The sequence below is a fragment of the Mixophyes fleayi genome, chromosome 3, assembly GCF_038048845.1.
Source record: "Mixophyes fleayi isolate aMixFle1 chromosome 3, aMixFle1.hap1, whole genome shotgun sequence".
Taxonomy (NCBI): Eukaryota; Metazoa; Chordata; class Amphibia; order Anura; family Limnodynastidae; genus Mixophyes; species Mixophyes fleayi.
Genome location: NC_134404.1, coordinates 54,673,425 through 54,695,369, shown reverse-complemented (window position 1 = coordinate 54,695,369; position 21,945 = coordinate 54,673,425). Strand labels below are relative to the sequence as shown.

The window sequence follows — 21,945 nt, the reverse complement described above, 5'->3', positions numbered from 1 at the left end:
AGGGGAAGAGCATTACTTCCCGACGCAAGCGCCCTTTTTTAACGTGGTTTTGTCCACATGTCACCACCTCATCATTTTTCTCCATCACCTCATCTTCATCGCCACATCCTTCATCAAGCTACTTAAGGTGTTAAAAACTCCCCACTGTCACCCCCGGCAACCACTCCCAACTGTCACTTCTCTTTCAAGAAATATATAGGTCAGTGTATAACTCTGCCCAGCAGGTGGCGCTGCAGCTTGGATTTTTTTTCCACACACGCCACTAGGCATTTATATAGTAGATTATATATATATATATATATATATATACATATATATATATATATATACACACACACACACACACACACATACATATACACACACATACATATAAACATATACATACATACACACATCTAGCTCAGTTATCCAACCTTATCAAATTCTGTAACAAAGGCAGCTCAGATAACAGGTTCTTGTAAAGCACTTATATCTTTCTATGAACATTTTGGGCAGATTACAAACTATACTACATGCATTTTTTTTTCGTTTGTTTTTAAAGTTTGGCTGTTTGAGCGACTCTAAAGTTCCATGCATTATTTAATTTGTGTGCAGAGAGCTAGTATCAGCTAATCCAATTCCCCCTCCCTTACGTACTTACAGCTGATACTGTATTCTTTGAATACACTTCTATAAACCGCTAAATTGTTTTTCCCTGACCAAATCAGAATCAGATGATTTGATCAGACAGGACTGAAAATATAGATGGTCGATAACCAAAATGAGTTATTGCCTTGCTCTATGGATCTGTCTACTTCTGGCCTTCTTGTGTATGGTTGAATTTACCACAACTACGGTTGCTGCTGAAATCTGTATTGCAGATTTCCTACTGAACTTTCACGTTATGCAAACCGCAAGTTCACAGGGGCAGTTCATGGACAACAGTGCTGTGTGATTGACACACACCTGCCTTATTAGGCTCAATAAATAGTGCAAATGAAATCAACTGGATTACTACAAAGTATGTTCACAAATGCATACTGAAGATTACCACTCTTGGCCTATGTGTATGGAGATCTTCCCAGAAGAATAATAGAACCCAATGTGCTCCAGAGCTGATCCAGCAGCCAGATGTCATTAGACGCTTGGCCAGTATTACTTATTGCTGACAAAGGAGCTCCATTGCTTCATGGAAATCACGGTGTGAACACGATTTACGGTACTATATTACAGTACTTTGACATATGTTAATTATATTGACATTTGCTATGCAGGTGTGAGTGTAGGCCATTGTTTTGGCTATTATCCATTTCAGATGCTGGACATGAAAACTCTTGTGAATAAGAACAAAATACTTACTCAATCGCAGCTTAATCTCAAATTTCTTAAATTCTGATAAACTTCCATAAATTAGATAATGATCTATGGTTTATGCTTAGCAATTGGATTTGCAATTACAAGTAGTCACTATAAGTTTGAATTATCCTACTTCTTAAGAACACCATTATTGTTTGAGAAAAAAAATAAATAAATAAACATTGAAGGTAAGTGAGCTCTATTCTAATGTCACAAAAATCTCTCTTGGTGGCCCCAAATCCACAGGATAAGTGGGGTTTGGTTCCAATAAAGAAACATTGTTCATAAAAATGGAATTATGAGATGGGTTTTTCGGTCTGAGCAAACGTCTGGTCATATTCATCGCCTATTTTTCTTCCATTTCAAAAGGAGCCCTAACCATGTGATCAAGAGTAATAAATGCCTACTACAAACTTTAACATATGTGGCTGGAAAAGAAACAGAGATTGAATGCAAGATGTGTATTGAGTAAATACAGGCCTCTGAGTAATAATTAGTGTAAACAATAAACCAGTAATTAGTAGAACGTGCACAGGCTAATCAGTCTTACTCTGCAATCAACATACAGGATTACAGTGATCTTGGAGTTATGTATATTATAGGACATACTGATCTTGGAGTTATATATATTATATAGGAGTGGTTCAACAAAGCTTCTAGTGATCCCTGATCTTACCACTAAAAGGGATCACTTAGAGAACTAAGTTTTGAACAGGATTTTCAATGCAGACAATTATGAGACTACGTCCATCTGATGTCCCTTTGAAAGCTTTTCTGTGACCCTTAGGGCTAGATTTACTAAACCGCGGGTTTGAAGAAGTGGAGATGTTGCCTATAGCAACCAATCAGATTCTAGCTGTCATTTTGTAGAATGCACTAAATCAATGACAGCTAGAATCTGATTGGTTGCTATAGGCAACATCTCCACTTCTTCAAACCCAGTTTAGTAAATATACCCCTTAGCCTCCTTTAGGACTTAATAACATCAAGTCTATAATTCCACATAATTGTATTACACATAGCCCCAAAGCACATCATTTGTGCAACCTATCCAGAAATGGATCAAAGTTGATTTTAGGAATTCTGATTAAACTGCCATGAAAATCTGCATTATCTAAGCAGCCAAAAAGTTACAAAACATTATAACTCTATAAAAATTAAAGGGTTTAATGTTTTGCTTTCCTGCTGAACGCCACCAAAATTGCTCATTACATGGACAACTGAAATTGAAATTTTCATATGAAAAACACTATTGACAGGATTATCCGCTGCAAAGTAAATAGTAATAGAATAGTTAATTCATCATCTTTCATGTACAGCTAAATGACCAAGTCTGTTTACATGGGATGAAAATCTAAAATAGCAAATTATAGCATGTCCGTTAATCCTCTTGGTCATGGCTCCTGTGTTTGATCTCGGAGAGTCTTTAAACTAATCCTGTGGAGCACATTTCTTTTACTAAAAACACTGCAAGCCTAACACGCAGACCTATGAACCTTTAGACTTCAGGACACTTTGCCTCCTTTGCATTCCCACACTAGTTTGTTACAAGATAAGAGCTGCTTGGATGTTTTCACAGTACTTAAAATGTCAGGCATTATAAACATACAACATACTGTCTAGATTGAGTTAAGCATATTATTTATCTTAACACACATACTTTGATATTATAAAATATTTAAGATTAGCTTTATGTCAATTAGTCTCTTTTACCCCAATATTCCGAGCAGGGCCATCTTAACAACATTACGGGACCCCGGGCAAAGCAGTGTACCGGGGCCCCTATATATGTAAAAAAAATAATAATAAAAAAAAATAAGTGTAATATATATATATATATATATATATATTATATATATATTTAAGATGGCCCTGCCCAAACTGTGAGGGTCATTGATTCCAAGGCCCAAGACATTCATAGTTTGACATCACCCCAGCCCTATCGCTGCAATTGACACCATGCAGTGTTCCGATTACATTTAATCTTGTGTCATGTAATACAGTGTGTTACAAAAGGGAGTTGAAGTACCTGGGACCCGGTGGTTCTTTTAGATGGGAACAGGGGGGGCACCTGTTAGAAACTGAGAATCCCATTTTTATTTATGTCAAGATTTTGGGTGACTGTCTGTTTTTAGGGTTCTTAAAAACACTGGTACTTTCTGTGTTTCGATGGTACTTTCTGTGTTTCTGCTACAGGCACAGAGAAGCTGCCTTTTTTTTTTTTTACCATTCCTAAAAATATAGCCTAATTTAAATAAATGACATTCATGTGTGTGTGTGTGTGTGTGAAAAACAAAAAAAAAAAGTGATTTTATACACATAATCACTTTTTTTTCACATCCCCCTTAACTTTCCTTTATTCGGCTTGTTCTCCGATCATCTTCTCTTCTTTTTTCCGATTCACTGCTGGCTGCTGCTACTTCTCGCGCGCGCGGGTGTGACTCCTCCGTGCTGCGCTGCGCAATGGAAATGTCGGGCGTGATGACGTCACGGCCAACATTCTTCAGGATTTTATCTTTTATTAAGAGGGCTTCCTCGGACGGGCCCCCTTGCCCGCAGGGCCCGGGCACTTGCCCTTCGTGCCCAATGGAAGAGACAGCCCTGCTTTAGAGTGTTTTTATAACCAATGATTCGCTATGGGTAGTTACACATGTTCTGATGTTCCGTCAAGGAATGATCGCTGTAGTGTCAGCTACCCATGCTGGTCTTCAATGGTGATGTTTGTTCACCATTTAAGAGCCTGGTCACCCTGTGGCTCTCCAGGTGTTGTGAAACTGCAATCCCCAGCATGCATTGCCAGGTGAAAGCCAGACTATAGCTGACAGGCCATGCTGGAACTTGTAGTTTCACAACACCTGGAGGGCCACAGTTTGGCCAGGCCTGACATAACTAAACAAAATTAACAGATTTCTATTATTATACACTTCTGAAATGATTCACAATATTGAGCTGGTACAAAACCAAGAGACAGACTTTTCGAAATATGGCCTATTTATTTAAGAAGCATTCGTTACACAGTGCAAACATTTCTTTGGTAAAATCATGGTTTACAATAAAAAAAAAAAAGACCAAGGCACTTGTTATTTTTGCTAACAGTAAGACCAGAAAATAAATATGCACAGATTGCAGCATTTGAGAGATAGCGCCACAAAGCGGACAAAGAACATTAATCACTGTAAGACATGGAAACGACTCATTCGTTTATATAACCATTTATTGTTGCTACACAACTTTGGCAGTAAAGGAACAGTTTTAAATGTCCCGAGGCTTGTGTCTAGTGTACTTTATAAAAACAAACAAAATAAACAAACAAAAAACAAAAAATGGTTTGTTAAAAAAAAATAGTAATTCAGTGGCAATACACCCTTAAGTGAAATAAAATAATTATTTCAACAATTAAAGCCAGGACTCATTCCAACAGTGCTAAACTGCAGTCTCTAGGGTAAATTCCATACTTGTCTACTCTCCCGGAACATCCGAGAGGCTCACGAAGTTCGAGGAGGCTCCTAGTCTCCGGGATTCTGAATAGAGGTGGGGCTTATGACGTTATTTTCGCCATTAAGCCCCACCCCCATTGCGCAAATGCCTCAAATAGCAATACTGATTGGCAGTGGGCAGGGCTATAGTCATGTACTCACATTGCCACACCCACCCTTGTCCCACTTGATCTCTCCTGGAAAGTTGGCAAGTATAGTGAATTGGCAGTTAGTTAAAGTGTACCCGTTGATTGTGTACAGTGCAAGCAGCCATTTTTTTTAGCTGAATCAATACTTCAGGAGACTGCAGCTTGCAGGGCTGTAAATCTCTTTACAAGGAATTGACTATATCAATAAGGCACAAATATTTATTCAGTCATCAAAATAGCTCTGGCTACTCTGAGTAGGCAACAGGTACTTTGTGCAATCTAGCACAATAACAATGGAGATCACTATGGCAATTTATTCAACTGCAGATTAGACTTGGCACTGGTTAAAAGTACAATACGCTTCATTACCAACTAGTGTTTATTTCCTCTTGATAAGACATTTCTATAAATGCATTGTTAATAGTGTATGTTTTAAGGTGTTGTAGACCACCCCCCACAGAAAACACTGATCCTTGCTTTTGACACGGATTGCAGAATGTTCAAGAGGGGAGAGGGTGCCATAGGGGGTGCTATACATAGATTGTGAGCCTCAAAACCAATCATATGCTGCCTTGTACTGCAGTTATACTCGTCCTCTTTCATAGTTCTGCCAAACTGTCAAAATCAGGGTACAAAGCCTTAACATCTGACAATACTATACTGTTTGCTGGCTGAGAAGAAATCACATACCAGCCACAAAGCAATCCAAAATACTATGCAAAAACTGCTTGGCCAAACAATATCTTTGGAACAGAGCATCTCTCAGGCTTAGAAATATGCTCGTGTCATTTAGAAATATGGACCGTACAAAACCTTTATAAGTTTATAGGTACTGTCTCAGCCTTTGCATAGCCGACTGCGATTGTTCTACATGTCTGTCTTTTAATCTCAGGTGAGTAATCACTAAAAAGCTTAGCTAGGACTGTATCATGTCCCTTTAATGATTTCAAGGATATTTTAGAAAAAAAAAAAAAAAGAACATAAATGCAGTGAGTGAAAATGTGCACAATTGCTAAATGGACAGGTTTAGAAGAAGGAAAAACAAGCGATTCCATAGTGCTGTTTTCTATTTTAGTCAGATGCACAACTTCAACAATAGGGTGGTCAGTGTGTGGACTTAAGGAGAACTCTCATGTTGGAAATAAAACTGTTTCTATGAAAGCTTTCTCCATAGGAAGACAGGACGACGTCCAGAATCAATGACACAAATTTGTTCTACTCTCAAACCTGGACACATAAATATAAAAAGAATTCTGTCAAATATCTAAACTTTTCCAACTTTTACACCGGTGTTGTTGCCTAAACAAATGTGGCTGTGAGGTGAAACTTTTGAGGTATGTTTTGCAGAAGCTCCAGTCATCATGACCGCTCAACTTACTTACGTCTTATGATCAGTACAAGGAGAGCAGACATTGGATGGAACTTGTCCTCAATGGTATTGGACATTTATGGTCAGTGTGGCTGCTAATTTGGCCACTAGACACTCATGACTAGATTCATAAACATCTTTATGGAATGATCAATAGGACGAAACCACCATGTTCCTGTGGAATAGTAACACTATCTTCATCCACTTCTTTAGTCCTGTTCCTTCCCCTTTATAGGGTTATCTGCTATGAAGTTATCCTCTCCCACCATGGGATTTACTGGGGGTATGGATTGAACCATGCATGTACAGGACAATTTATCCATTTTCACTGTATGTCTGGAATTTGGACACCGAATATCTAGCAGTGCATACTAGGTACAATTGCAAGTACTGTTGAAAAGGGCTGTAGCTCAAAAAGATCATAGTAAGCTGGTTTAAGTCTTGTTGAGACCCATTTAAAACATTATCTCCTACGTAAACAGGATGCCTCTAAGTGGTCGCATATCACACTGTCAATATTGGCCTGTATAACAAATCTCAATGTGGGTTTGCAGGAGATTGCAGTTACAAATCGGTCACAAGTGCGTCATAAACGAGTCTCATAGTTACTAACATAATAATTTGCTGCTTATTATGTGTATCTAAGCACGATGTGTACAATACGGGTTAGGCGGAGCTTGGTGAACTACAGTACCCATCATGGCAATCCACTAATTTACCATGTTACTAAATAATCTTTAATAACATGCACAGATGAAAGGAGAACTCCACTCAAAACTAAATTTAGTTTTGGGTAGTGTTCAAAGAGTTAGCGTAAAAATGTCACACTTATCTTCTATGTTTCGTTCTCTGAATCCGCCAGGGTCCCTGATGCCTTTAGTAGTCCCAGGCATTAGTGTACTCTAACCGCTCGCCATAACAATACAGTGTGGATGCTTGTGTATGTAAATGGGAGGTTGAGTGGGGCACAGAGAGTGCCGATGCTCATCCCCCATGATGTTATCAGGATGGAACCTTTACTGGCACCAGGGTCCCCGACGGTTAATGTGAACTGCATGTGCAATGTTTGTTTATTTTAAGTCACTAAACTCCACCCAACACTATTTTGTTCTGGGTGCAGATATCATCTAAAGACAATGGCTTAAAAATGAACAATGCATCTATCACATCTATAATGCAAATGTATAGTTAAAATATGAACATTACAAATCTGCATATTGAAAAACAGTTTAATAGATCGCTCCATGTTTTATTGCTTACAATGAGCACCATAAAGTCGATGAGGTATGATTGTCGTCCTTCAATAAAGTTGTATGCCTGCGCTCCGGCAAGCTTTTTACCATCCCAATATGTACCAGTCGACTAGAAAGAATGGAGGTAGTCATTTTGTGGGCTGAGCCAATTTTCATGAGACCGCAGCCTATCTCCTCACAAGGCAATAGTGCCTCAGTGGTATCACCAGCTCCTAGTGAATTTCCAGACCCCTTTCTTTAGAACACTGGTTGAACCACCAAAATGTCTTCCTTCACTATGTGTGTAGAGCACAGGGGCACTTTAAAACAGACGGTTTAAAAGAAACTGTATGTCAGCTTTTCAAAGCCTGATTAAGACACCCATGGATCCCTAGGCAAGATACTGGGTTTAGACCCCACTCTAACCCTCCATTTGTCAAAAACAAAAAAAAAAATATATTTTTTTTTTTGAGTAATCCGGACCCCACAGCGCCCTAATGGATAATCCGGCTCTGTAACTTTTATAGATTTACGTCAGAAGAATTGCATAGCGATTCTCTTCTGTAAATCCAAAACTAAGCAGAATTTTTTCTTACTATAATGTATTTTGGGAAGAAATGAGATCTGCTATTAAATGAAAAAGCACATTAAATCATAGCAACACAAGTTACAAAACAAAAAAAAGGAAAAAAAAAAAACTAAAAACATTGAACCACAAGGAAGTAGTCAAGCCACAATTGTAAGTCCTTCTGTGCAGTGCCGTAAAAAAAAATCAGTAATTGTGTGGAAGTGATCTTGTGATAGGCACAGTATAGAATTTGTATATAAAAACAAATAAAAAATATATACTCAACATTCTTGTCAAAAGCTGGGCCTGAGTTATTATAAAATGGAGATACTCTCACAGAGACAAAAAAAGGTATATTTTCTTTAAAGCAAGGTATGTTCTTTAAAGCAAAAATGATTATTTTCTTTTAAATAAATGAATTGCCAACACTACATGATAAATTGATATCTTTAAAAAAAAAAGTCTTTACACATGTGGGAAGATTTAATTTCTGAAATCACCTCATCTGACTGGCTTGTACTGATTTGGCATTAACAGAATAATACACATGTGATTAGCACCAGTTATTCCCTAACCTGAGAAGCATTTAAACCAATAAAATATGGCTGACACAAATTTCAATATCCTGTCATTATTTTATATACTTCCCTTTAAAAGAGACTTATATTTAATAGATAAAAACCCATAAAAAAAAAAAACAACAACCAAATATTTGTATGATACTGTGGAGGCGTTGAGTGTAAATCAGTATAGTGTTCACGCCTGTGTGTAACGCTGGTACTGATGTCCCAGAATTCTGCCTGTTATGTGGCCTGTGTGGTATCTGTGCAGATCGGACAGCAGGCGTCTTCTTTCTTTATTGGCACTAAGCATGCAGTAGTTGGACAGGATTCCACAAAACATGTAATGGAGCCATCCTGGAAGACAAAACATTGCGGGGTCAACGTAGATAAAATGGTTTTGTAATTACAAATAATCATTTATACCATAAATTTACTGAGCTACGTTTTCACTGTAAAGATAAGAACTGTTTAGCCAAACGCACAAATATATTTCTCTAACATCAAATTGGGTGGACACGGGAGAGCTTGGGGTATAAGTACTCAGCCAGGAGCGGGGGCGCTTTAAATTTGTACACTAAGCACTCTAATTATTAAGCTGCAATGAGCCAAAAACCCAGAGAAAACAGTTGCTTTCTCACAGGTCTTCCTGCAAGGAGAAATCTGCCTCAACCTATGTTAGGCTGGTCACTGCAGTCCCCATAGACTCCTACGGGAACTGCGATGTGACCCAATTTAACAAGCTGCAAAAATCCTTACAAAAAACTACCACCACCCCAAGATGGCGTTAACTTACCATTTTACACAAGTGCCCATAGCCGCTGGAGAAGCTAATGTGGATCTATCGCAGGGTCCCATCGCTATGTGCATGCGTGACCTTGGCCAAGCATGTGCAATAGCCGCACAGTGAGCCCTGGTATGGTAAATACTGTAGTACAATTTGCATCGTCCATTAGGCAGCAATGTTAAATATAATCCTAAGTCTGTGTAACCTCCTGCTGGCAGGAAGCCAAATTTTTTGTGCGCCCAATACACCTCTAGGGGCCCACCCTAACAAGAAGTGTGACCTGGTCCTCCGTTCAGCTTAAGTGGCGACAGGCAGTTTGTTTACATCCAACATTTTCACAGCTTGGATTAATAAAGCCATCCAGCTATGGTCAGAGCAATTAGCCAGAGGAATCCTGGATGAAGTTCCAATATCGGAACTTCTAACTTTTGCAGAGCAGACTAGTATCCAAGAGCTATTGGAGGTAAGGGTACCTCTCTTCCTGTAAGCTCCACCAGGCCACAACAGGGACAGTTTCAACCCTTTTGTTCCCTTGTCTGAGGTCGGGGTGCCCCATCGTATGGTCACTCCTCGGCTCCCAGAGGAGCATATAGTACAGTAAGAGGTACAGTTAGGCGAGGAGTCTCTAGGCCGGCTTACATTCCTGGAGGTTGGGGGTATTATCCCTACCTCTTCCTGATCCAGTGTCAGACGGGTCCTTCCGTCCCTTTTTAAACTTGCAGTCCCTCATCAAGCAAGTCACAAATCTTTGGTTTCGGATGTTCTCCCTACACACAGTCACTGCAGGCAGGGGACAGGGAGAGATACTGGCCTCCATAGACATCATGGAGGTCTTCTTACATGTACCAATCTGAAGGGGGCACCAGTGAATTTTTCACTCTGTACAGAATTTTCAGTTCCAATTCAGGCTCCTGACCTTCGGTCTTGACACCGGGCCTCGAGTGTTTCCGTGGTAATGGCAGTCATGTCAGCCTACTGATTTACAGATTCTCTTCTGGGGCAGAGAGAATTTTTTCTCTTCTCCGTTGCATGAAGCTTCTGGGAACCATGGTATCTGTGTTCAAGGCAGTACTGTTTACGCAATTCCACTCTTGACTTCTACAGAGGGAGATCCTTCAGAAGTGGTCCGGTTCCTATGTTCATTTGGACAGGCAGGTCATCAGTTTGGAAAGAGGCCAGTAATTTCACCATTGGACCTGGACCTTGGTTATAACAGACATGTGCATTTCAAATAAGAGACCCAATACTACACAGTGCACCTGTAAGTTTTAGTTTTTTTTTTTATTTGTATTTACTTCTGATTATAACAGACGCTAGTCTGTTAGGGACCCTACTACTCCACTCCAACCTAAGGTTCCGTGGTCTTTGGTCCTCCCAGAAAACCGTTCTTCCAAATCTATGTCTTGGACCTCAGAGGTGCATAGGGTGTTGCTTCAGGCCCAGCAGTTCCTGACCAGGAAACCTCTAAGGATTCTGTCAGGCAATGCCATGGCCGTGATGTATCTCAATCATCAGAACACGCAGCTTGATGGCAATGCGATATACGGCCAAGATTAGAGCCTGGGCGGAGCGTCATGTTCCCATACTATCCTCCATTTTTATACACGGCGTGGAAAAATCAGGCGGTTTACCCGGGGAATGGTCCCTCGACGGAGATGTCTTTCCCTCCTGGTGCAGCGTTGGGGCACTCCGGACTTTTCACGCGTGTGCTGAACAGCAAGTTAAATATTCTGGTAGCTCCTCATGGCCTCGCAGGGTAAGGTTCTCAAACATTCTGGGGCTGGTAGCGGCACCTTCCTTCAGTGTACCAATGAAACCAGATCTTCAGGTTCAAGGACTTCATCTTTGCCACTCTTTCGATCATCTAGCTTTGACGGCATGGCTGTTGAAACCCCAATTCTTAGGGCCAGAGTTTTTCGCAGGAGGTGGTTGGTACCTTGAATAAAGCCCATAGGGCAACTTCTTCAGCCATTATCATCGGGTCTGGAAGATGTACAGCTTGTAGTGTGAATCCCAGGGTCTTTACATGTTCCAGTTCTGCCTCCTTAGGATGCTTTCCTTTTTGCAGGCCCGGTTGGATAAGGGACTGGCCCTTGGTTCCCTCAGGGTGCAGATCTTGGCAATCTCCATCTATTTTAGCACAGGTTGGCAGGCTCACCAGATGTTCAGACTTTTCTTCAAAGGTTCTTCAGGTTCAGCCCCTTTCATCCTATGGAGCCATGGAATCTCAATCTGGTGCTCAGTGTTTGCATTGGCCCCTTTTTGAATTGCTGGATTCTGTGAATTTACACCTCACTTCGATGAAGGTGTTCCTTTTGGACATCGTGGGGGGTGCTGGTTGTACTCCTCCATTCTTAGTTTTCCATGAGGATATAGCGGTGCTTCGCACCAGGCCTTCATTGTTCTGAGGGTAGTGTACAGGTTCCACTTGAATCAGGAGATGGTGGTCCCAACATTTTGTTATTCTTCCTTTTTGGATGACACTCTACCTCCGGAAATTGTTAATGTAATGTAACAGCAACAACAGTCTGGGAGAAATATGACTGAAATTTCACCTAGACTAACAGCAAAACACATTGTTTTTCAGAGAAATGCACCGTTAGGACTAATTCTATTGGACGACTAGTTCTATATGTACAAACATCTACGGCTGAACGTACCAGTACACCTTCATTTAAACAAAAGGGAATAATTTGCCGAGTGCAGACACAGAGTGACACATAGAAACTAATTATCTTTGATTGATCTAGTGCAGGGGGAAAAATGAGCACTAATTGCTGATTGCTTTCATTGTCATACTGCACATTTATACTTTATTAGCCAATACCCCAAAGACATTTCTTCATTCTTTTTTAGAACAATCACCTGTAATATATGAATAATACCAACAGACTACAATGCTACATTCATAATTACCTGCTAATCACATGCTTCAATGCACAAAGATGTAAACTGTATATATGGTTTCATTTAGATAAATGGCGTAATGGTTCATTGTATACAAATGACAGTGGGTCTGGTCACGTACGAGCAGCAGCACGACGCGCTTCATCTTACTTACTTTACATTCACATTTTGTACAAGGGTCTTTTTTCCATCGTTCCTCAGTGGCGCGGGACATTCCAGTCTCATCAGTGCAGTCTGTACTGCTCAAACGGGATTCAAGCTTTTTGATCTGATAATACAGTAAAAATTGACATGAGCTACAAAGCTAACATGCTAATGCTGAAAAGCTTGTGAGTAACTGTGAGGCCAATGACTGTAAACATGACGTAATGTAGAACAAGTAACCTGTAAACAGGGAGGCAGCCATTTTGTGTGCTGAACACATATGCCCCCAACTGTCCCATAACTAAAGAAAGGGGACAATGGTGAGAAATACCCTTAATTAAATAAGCCCTCACATCAATCATACCACAACATTTACTACCAAGTTTGTGGGTGAATTATATTTCACAAAACAAAAAAAAGTTCTGCATATGACACTATGTTATTAACTGTTGGTTGAACATGACATAGGTGTAATCAGTGGGCACAGTGAAAATTTAGAAGTGGCGGTAAGGAAAAAGTAATGAGAATGTAAGTGAATGGAATTTGATAGTTTTACAATGAAGGCAGTAGGAGCAATGGCTGTACAGGATACCTCCGTATACACCCCCACTTCGACCAGTGTGTGCAAAATGCTTGAGTGCATACACTACCTGTCTTCTAAGACTTGTAATTGTCTTTTGCATATCAAGAACAAAATCTTTAAAGTCGCTGACCAGTGGCATGTTCTTTGGCTGTTCAGTGTTAAGAGTAGTATTCACAATATTATTCGGCGAGCTGGAAAAAGACGACAACTGGTCATGTTATAGATAGTGACAAAGCTCTGAGCAGTCTAATTTATTTCATATCAATAACGTGCACTGCTAAGACCTAGAACCGTGCCATAAACTACGTCTGTCTTATTGTCTGATACCGTAGGCTGTCGCTTGTGACTACAAGTTTCTCAGCATCAATCAATATTCTAAGTTCCAGCGGTTCATAGGTATGATGACTACAAAGACAGAACTATATAGTTACAAATATATTGAAGTACATTTTTGAACCATCATTTTTTATTTTATTTAGTGCTTATAATGGTATATAAATTATGGCACGTGGATATATCCATTCAACATTATATTTGCTCATTATAATTCTTCTCAATAAATATCTGTCTTTAGAAATTAATCATGGAATATATAGAGGGTAAATGATCTCATAGATCATGGGCAGCATGGTGGCTTAGTCGTTAGTACTTCTGCCTTACAGCACTGGGGTCTTGAGTTCAATTCCCGACCATGGCCTTATCTGTGAGGAGTTTGTATGTTCTCCCCATGTTTGCGTGGGTCTCCTCCGGGTGCTCTGGTTTCCTCCCACACTCCAAAAACATACTGGTAGGTTAATTGGCTGCTATCAAAATTGACCCTAGTCTGTGTGTGTCTCTCTGTCCTTCTGTCTGTGTCTGTCTGTATGTATGTTAGGGAATTTATTCTGTAAGCCACAATGGGGCAGGGACTGATGTAAGTGAGTTCTCTGTACAGCGCTGAGGATTTAGTGGCGCTATATAAATAAATGGTAATAATAATACAGCAAAACAAAATATGTCCCATTTACCTAGAGACTTCCTCGGTATAATGACCGTCCTTTGGGTCCTCCCCTTGGTAGCTGTGTTCCAAGGAGCGTTTACCTCTGAAGTGACCAGCGAAGGAGCTAAACTGCCCTCTCGATCTACAATCTGGAAACAAACACAGATATCACACCTGACGATAAGACAATCTACACATTATCTGCTAAGACAGCACTTCCAGGTGTTTACCACTGATGACGTCATAAAACACTGACACTAATAAAAGAGCTGCCAAATGAAATAAAAAACACAAACAGATTCCATTTGGAAATGTATTTTCTTATACTACCAAATGTGTAAAACTCACAGACCTTGATAGAAATGGAGAAGGTTGACAATTGTGCATTCAGGTCTCACCTAGCCCTTCTTTAACTCATTCACATCTGGGGGTGGTCTACACTTCTAGAACTGCGTTCGTTTCACCAGGATCTACTTTTCTCATTTTTTAATTCAACCCAAAAGGATTTTAGTTTTTCTTTTCAGGACATATAGAACTATGAGTAATATATTTAAATATCATGTTTTCTTTATTTTATGTTCATTAACTAGGGAACAACCAGATAAAGAAACCAAATCACAAGAAATAAACTTTTCAGAATTTTTTCCCACGTTTACTATTACACATTCCGAGCAACATTAGACAATTATTTTCGCATGCATTTATGTTGTTCTCCTGAGTACAGGAATACCAAATATGTCTTAGGGAGTTACGATAAATTGATAATTACCCTTGTTAAAATATCTTTGACGCCCTCCCTATTTGTAATACTAATACGTCCCTTGCAAAGTGGACCTATCATTAACTACATTAGCAGTTACTATTAGATCCATGCCAGGGCGGATGATTTCACTGGGACGTGGGGTTAGAACCTAGGCACATGCGGAAAAGTTCTAAGGGCAGCACGCATATTACACAGACAATAACATTTGTTTGAACTTTATGATTGGGAATGATCGGTCAATGCTAGTGTAATCAATAGGGGAACAATTCTGGTCAATATTCACTCTGAGCTGTGCCATCTGGAAATTAAATAGTTAAAGAATCAACCTGATGAGAATTACACCCGAATGGACTGCAATGAGGATACGCTGTTCAATGCAACCCTAGCTATAGGAAAAGTGGTTCTGGGAATAAACTGTGGCTGCACGATTCTAATATAATCAATGGGGCAGAGTTTTGATATAGTCAATCAGGACAGGATTGTTTTACTTAACTCAGGGGTGGAGGGGCTAGTATGTTTTGTTTTTCTTCAACGTTGGCAGGTTTCTATCATTAGGGCACATCGGATAGCATTCTTCTGCAATAAACCATACCTTCACAGCAGTCCTGCCACATCCGTAGGTCCAGCTTGGGGATCTGTTTACAGCTAACATAACCATGTGGGAACTCTGCTACTGTGAATACATCGGCTTGCACTTTAGTGATGTTGTCTCCATTGTCGCAAAGGATTCTTGCCAGAGAGGTCTGCTTGATCTGTGTCAGCTGTGACGGATTGAAGACACCAGGATTCTCATACCAAAACCTAATACAGCAAAGTAAGTTCTGTGATCTTTCAGTGTTCCCAGCGACATAAATTCCACGACAATAGCATTCAAATATAACCTTACCGGTCTCCATTTCTTAAATGCTTAAACTGAGTAGAGAGGAGGCACATCAATGTTGGTCCCAGCCTACTTCCAGGAATGATATCTTCAACCATGAGGGCAGGGAACAGATCTATATTTAGAGGTGAGCCATATAATCTAAGGAATAAACAAAACGTGAGACCACTGTACAACTTCAAATGAATGTATCTGCTTATTGTTGCATTGACCGACCAGTAACATTCTGTGCAAATTGCTCAGGAACATAGTAGAACCTATAAACACAGGCGCTTGTATACTGGTAAGCAGTAAAAAGGTTCTGTAACTCATGGCAACCAGATATTTACTTTCATGTTGATAACTACTAGGTAAAGGACAGAATCTGATTGGCTGCTAGAAGTTACAGCACATTTTTGTTTTGTGTTAGTTTTCATCAATGCCCCTTTGCTGGGTGCTGCAGTAGAGTCACAGATACATAGTAGTGCAAGCTGGAACCTGAAAATGTGCAGTCTGAACTAAATAGGCTACATGGAGTACACAGCCATATTACTTGGATACTTTCACATTTACTGGTATATTTTCTGAATGTCATCACTGTGTGTATAAATATAAATATATATACATATATATATATATATATATATATATATATATATATATATATATATATATATATATATATATATATACACACACACACACACTTTGTCAATGCCCAACATCACTAGTCAGAGACACTATTCTTTTATGGTAGTGACCATGGAGAACGCCAATGTCAGAGTGTGACGTATATCTAGTGCTTCACTTTTCTTCGTTATGCTGTGTTTGAACAATACCGGCAGCTTCTTTAATTTATTCTAAACTTCATCCACCAAATGTGTGCCGAGATATAAATTTGTCATAAAAGTGTACGTAATCACACATTGCTCACTAACCCATCATTGAATAAAGCTTATGTCACATGGACTGACTAATTAGTTGCTCTCTACAAAATACTGATCTGTATCAATCACTTATTGAAAAGTTATATATAGCTCATGTTACATGTTCTAAAGAGAACTGTTCTCTTATTTTTATTGTTGTGGCCAGGTCTGTAAGGAACATAGATGCAGATAACGTATAAAGTGTAATGTACCAAAACTCGTAAAATTAATCCTGTAAGTATTTTATGAGCACCTTGACTGTAGTACTTCTACTGCTTGCATGATTTATCTTTCCATATCTATGATAAAGTATTCATTACACTGTCCATATTACATCTATTCATGTGCTGCTCTTTATCACTACCCAGGTAGCCCTAAGTGTGCAGTGCTGACCACAGAGAGATGGCTACCATTAAACACATCTACACATATAACCTGTTTTACAATACAATATCCCCACATCCATTTCTTAGGGGGAGCTTCAGCTACTGGCGATGTGCTGACATTACCGCGATGTCCGACTGCACACATTGTCAGCCATTACGGTTGGAATCTCCGCTCATTTTTCTGCGCACCTCTATAGGCGAGGGAAAATGATCAGAGGTTCCAGCCGTAACATCGGCATAATGTGTCTCCGTGGACGTTCTGCAGACACATTTTGCAGAACTGAACCTCCCCCACAGTGAGTGATATCTTCCACATCTCACCAGATAGACAGAAGATAACCAAAGTTTCACTTCTACAAGATCCATGTATGCATGGATGGTGGCCAAAATCAGCGTTGTATCTAGTACTAATTTATGACTGGATCCCTGAATTATAATATTAATATTTAGAAAAACACTCTAAGCATGAAACAGGAACATAATTTATGATAAAATGTAGAATTTAACCTTCTTATTTTTTCGAGAACATCTGGATTCCTAATTTCATTCCTCAGATCCTCAAAGGTGTGCACAGAGGAAAGGTTGCAGAACACTCTAAAGTCGTGATAGGGTGGAATTCCGTGGTCGCGTCCTCTCTGGATGTTGATTGCTGCCAAGTCCAAGGCTACAGTGTGTGCCATTGAGAAGAGTTTTTCTGTTAGTTCTGTATTTAGCAGCTGTGATGGAACACGCATTTTCCCTGCAACTCCAATAAGGCCTCGAAGAAGAGGATCAATTCCACCTTCATTGACAATCCTATATGGAGAAAAGAAGGCCCTGTGTAGCGGTAAATGGCCTTGTGGAATTGGTTCAAAGTTTTCATCCAGTCGGTAAAGAATAGGATTTATAAGGGTGTGCCCAAATCTGAAAGCAGCTGTTGCAAACTCATTAAGTATACCAGCATTTACGTTGGGATCATAACCCTTGTACTCCCCAAGCATTTTCATGCCAACTTCGCCAAAAATTTTCGGTAGCCAATGAGTGTACGTTATGTGCTGCATTTCTGCTCCAACTATCTTGCGAGTCTCATGGTAAATTGTATCACCATCCCAATGGGGGTTTAGCCGCAGCAATTCTGCGGCAATCCGATTATGTTCTCTAAACCACAACGTGTGCATGCTCGTCAGACCTAGCTGCTCGTTAGCTCGAAAATCACCAGCTAAAAAGCATGGAATAGGACTTTCATTTTCATCCCTCATACACTCAGTGGGTGGTCCAGTGGCAAAGGGTAGGAGAGGTTTTCCAGATCGCTGCACGATGCCTTGTTTTAAAAGGCCTCTGTGGCTTGCAGAGTCTCTGATCTCCTGGGCTTCATGATCAGAGCTTCCATACACATTAGAAGCGTCAATGTAGGACGTCAACTGGTTCATCTGTTCCCGGGGGTAAACGGAGTTCATTAACAAGGAGGTCATTCCACTTCCACAAACCGGACTAGAACGCACGAAAAACATACAGCGAGCGTTGTTCCTGACTCGCGGATCATTTGGTGGAATCGCCAAAGGGAAGCATGGAGCATCGTTTGTACAAACCGCACTGCAATCCTGTCCATCAGAAAATCTAGCCTGGCTAAGTGCGACCACTGTAGAGTCCAGGTCATGATCGAGGAACTGCCCCCACTGCATTAACATGTGAGTAAATTGTTCATCTGGGGTTATCGTATGTGTTCCGATCAAATTTGTTGAAACTAAACGAGGCAAAGGAAGAGGAAATCCATTATGAAATCTATTAGAAAGTGAGCCCCTTGGTAAATTAAATCCATTCTCATATACGGATTTTAATAATCGTTCAAAGGCTGTCAACGATGCGCCCCACATTGGATGCTGCAGGTTATTGCAGGTGCCGTCGTAGGTTCTGTATTTCTGGTGAAAACACATGTTGGAGCAATTATTTATCCGTCTGTGCGCTCTGCATCCCGAGAGATTGGCAATGAGGTTAAGATATTGAGGTGAAACAAGATCATTGTAGTGATAGCCTAGAAAACAAGATAAAATGTATAAAACATTTCAGCTGATGGTTTGTCAACAGGTAGAGTTCTCTATTCTACATTATCTGCAGAACCACAAAGCAGAACATTATTTCTAGTAAAGAAACTGCAGTGATGTTACATTATTAGTGAGTCCTAACATAATGTGGATAATTCCTTGCGATGGAATTGCTGCCTTGGAGTTTTTATCCATATACAGAGTTTCTAAACTTTGAGACATTAACAAGACATTTTTTGACAAGAAAATTAAAGTAGAAAACAGCACCTGCTCTGTTCATTTTCAGTGACAGTTTCATTACACTTTAGAGAATTTCACACATGGAAATATAAATACTAACTTGTCCCATTTAAGTCGACCATCAAACCATCCTGGACATGGTCTTGTATCAGCTGTAGTGTCCGTTCAAATATTTCCCCTGCTCTAGCTTGTTCTACAGTATAGGGATCTCTGGGATATCTAAATAGGGCCAGCAGGTCATTTGGAGAACGAGGGCGGCTGTAAGGAAAGCAAGAAGTGGTTAATACAATATTCCACTTACCGATATAATGCTTATTAAACTTAAAAATTTTATGACAATATCAATGTCAAGTCAAATATCAGTCTAACCATTGGATTAAAATGTAAAGTTAATGTACGGACATACTTAACCTCATTATAATTGCTACCACTAGATACCTGGAAGGTTAGGTTGCCTCACCATTACCTTCATATCATTAACAAAAATTACTGTTCACACTAGCGGACAACCGTTTCTATACAAGTTCCCAAATGAGGGCGGGGCTTGCCAGTATATTAAACTTATGTATTACAGGCCTATGGGCACCATAATGGATGAGTGCTATGTTCATCCAACCAGATATTTACATCATCATCATTTATTTAGGAGGCTCTACAGATTCCGCAGCGCCAGTCAATAATACACAAACAGAACAGAAGGTGAGTTTTGTGGGAGCGCTGGCATACTTCCCAACAGCGAGACAGGGGTGTGTGATCACATGACGGGGCATGACCACACCCCCAGAAGGCTGCCTAGTGCTGCCCCCTGGATACCTCCCTTCCTCCAACAATCCCACCCACAGGACAAAAACTTCCACGGGCAGGACATAACCCTAAAATCGGGACTGTTCGGCTGAAATCAGGACAGTTAGCAGGTATGGGCTTGAAAGTCTGAATTTTGGGGGTGAGTCTGGTCAGGCAGGAAGCAGCACCCGTATTCCTGCAATAAGGACCCAACACCTCAGCATTCTTACATGTAAAGCACAGTATGTTAAAAATATGTAAAAACTGAACCCTCTTATACAACAAATAAACGTATGTTTGTACAACCTCTAGCATTCCATAACATTTACGTATGATAGATGTTTCTCACAAGCCTAAATCACTTTAATACACTCAGAAACGGATACTACTGCTGTATTTCTTAGGTATGCAGGAGTTTAAACAGGGACATACAGAACAGCCTCACGTTGTCACCCAGAAACACGTTAAACTTTCACAGTAAAGACTTTGCCCCAACTGCAAACTGCAGCTAGAGACAATCAAATATTAAAAACTGCACCCACTGATGAAACATTTGCTGAAGCATATCTTACGGATCTATTTGTATAGGACTATGACACAGATTGGCACTAGACTACCATTCAAACAATCCTACAAATGCTCCTTGTATGATTTACATCACTGTGCTGTGAGCAGAAAACTGAGGCATAAAGTAACGATGAAATTGGATACGTAAACCATAAATGCAAAATATTACGTCTCGCGGATTACAATCCTTGGTCCCGGTAAGAAGACCTATGTCAGACAGCCGTTTGATATCATTAATCAACAATGCACTGCAGGAGTGCGGACAGCCTCCCCTGACCGCGTCAGATGACGAGAGGACCCACTTGATCACAACACAGGTAAGTTATAATTACCATTTTGTTTTACTTTACATTTTGGTTGTAGTTATCGATAAACGAAATCTGCGTTAAAATGACCAAAGTATCGGTAAAAATGCGCAGCTATTATCGTATTACTGGTTATAGTGCGCAAAATTGAATCGGCCTCTCTGGGTGTAATGCTGAGTTCTTGCTGGGAAGGCTATTGAAAAACACTGGTTTAGTTCACTTCACAAAGAGATATTGCAAATAAAAATACAAGTGCCCTGTGTGTCAACGATGCACCACTTGGCTGAAGTTATTTGGTAAAACCAAATTAAGCATTTGTAATAAAAAAAAAAAATATGTGGCCTAATGTAACACTGTTCCACATATTATATCTCAATATTTCATCATAACCAGGAAAAATAGCAGAATAGTATACAATAAAATGTCTATTCAGTGCATTCTGTTAATTAGTAGATGTCTGGTCTTTGCATTATATTTAGACTAATGTATTATATATGCAATGTACTATAGCTCGTTGCTCTCTATGTATATTGTAAACTACTGTAAATTTCATATATGGTGCTGTGGGTCATTTGTGGCACCTTATAAATAAAAAATAATAATTGAATGCATAATTGTACCTTGCTTTTCCTTTTCAGAATAACAAAATGCCAGCACATTTTACTGAACAATAAAATATAAAGAGTAAAATAAACCCTACTAGAAAAGGGCATCCAACATTACACCGCATTACATACGAAATAACAAAACCATGCCTATGAAAAATGATGTGAAATGTGATTTACAGGGTATAAATGGTAAGATGTTTCATCCTAAAATATAACCCAATACGTGTGTCTATGTTCAAGTAGAAATGTACAAAACCTTGGTGTGCTAGGGAACAATCCAGAGTACAAGCTTTGATAAACATATTGTAACTGGAGAGAATTATTGGAAGAGACCTGCCCTCATTGGTTTGCTGTTTCCAAGCACCACGTATAATAAAATCATTAGTCAGCTAGTA

General features: G+C 39.7%; 1 protein-coding gene across 1 annotated transcript in view; it reads right to left on the bottom strand.

The window, feature by feature from the left end:
- Positions 1 to 4,311: 4,311 nt before the first annotated feature.
- The window catches only part of PXDN (peroxidasin), an 89,259-nt gene continuing 71,625 nt past the window's right edge, over positions 4,312 to 21,945 (bottom strand). Inside the window, exons 16-23 of the mRNA XM_075201514.1 lie at positions 19,388 to 19,545; positions 17,534 to 19,037; positions 15,742 to 15,876; positions 15,448 to 15,656; positions 14,121 to 14,241; positions 13,181 to 13,304; positions 12,541 to 12,654; positions 4,312 to 9,049 (exon numbers count right to left, since the gene is read on the bottom strand). Of these exons, the coding sequence (XP_075057615.1) occupies positions 8,936 to 9,049; positions 12,541 to 12,654; positions 13,181 to 13,304; positions 14,121 to 14,241; positions 15,448 to 15,656; positions 15,742 to 15,876; positions 17,534 to 19,037; positions 19,388 to 19,545 (2,479 nt within the window). The 3' untranslated portion in view covers positions 4,312 to 8,935. The remainder of the gene's footprint in view (positions 9,050 to 12,540; positions 12,655 to 13,180; positions 13,305 to 14,120; positions 14,242 to 15,447; positions 15,657 to 15,741; positions 15,877 to 17,533; positions 19,038 to 19,387; positions 19,546 to 21,945) is intronic.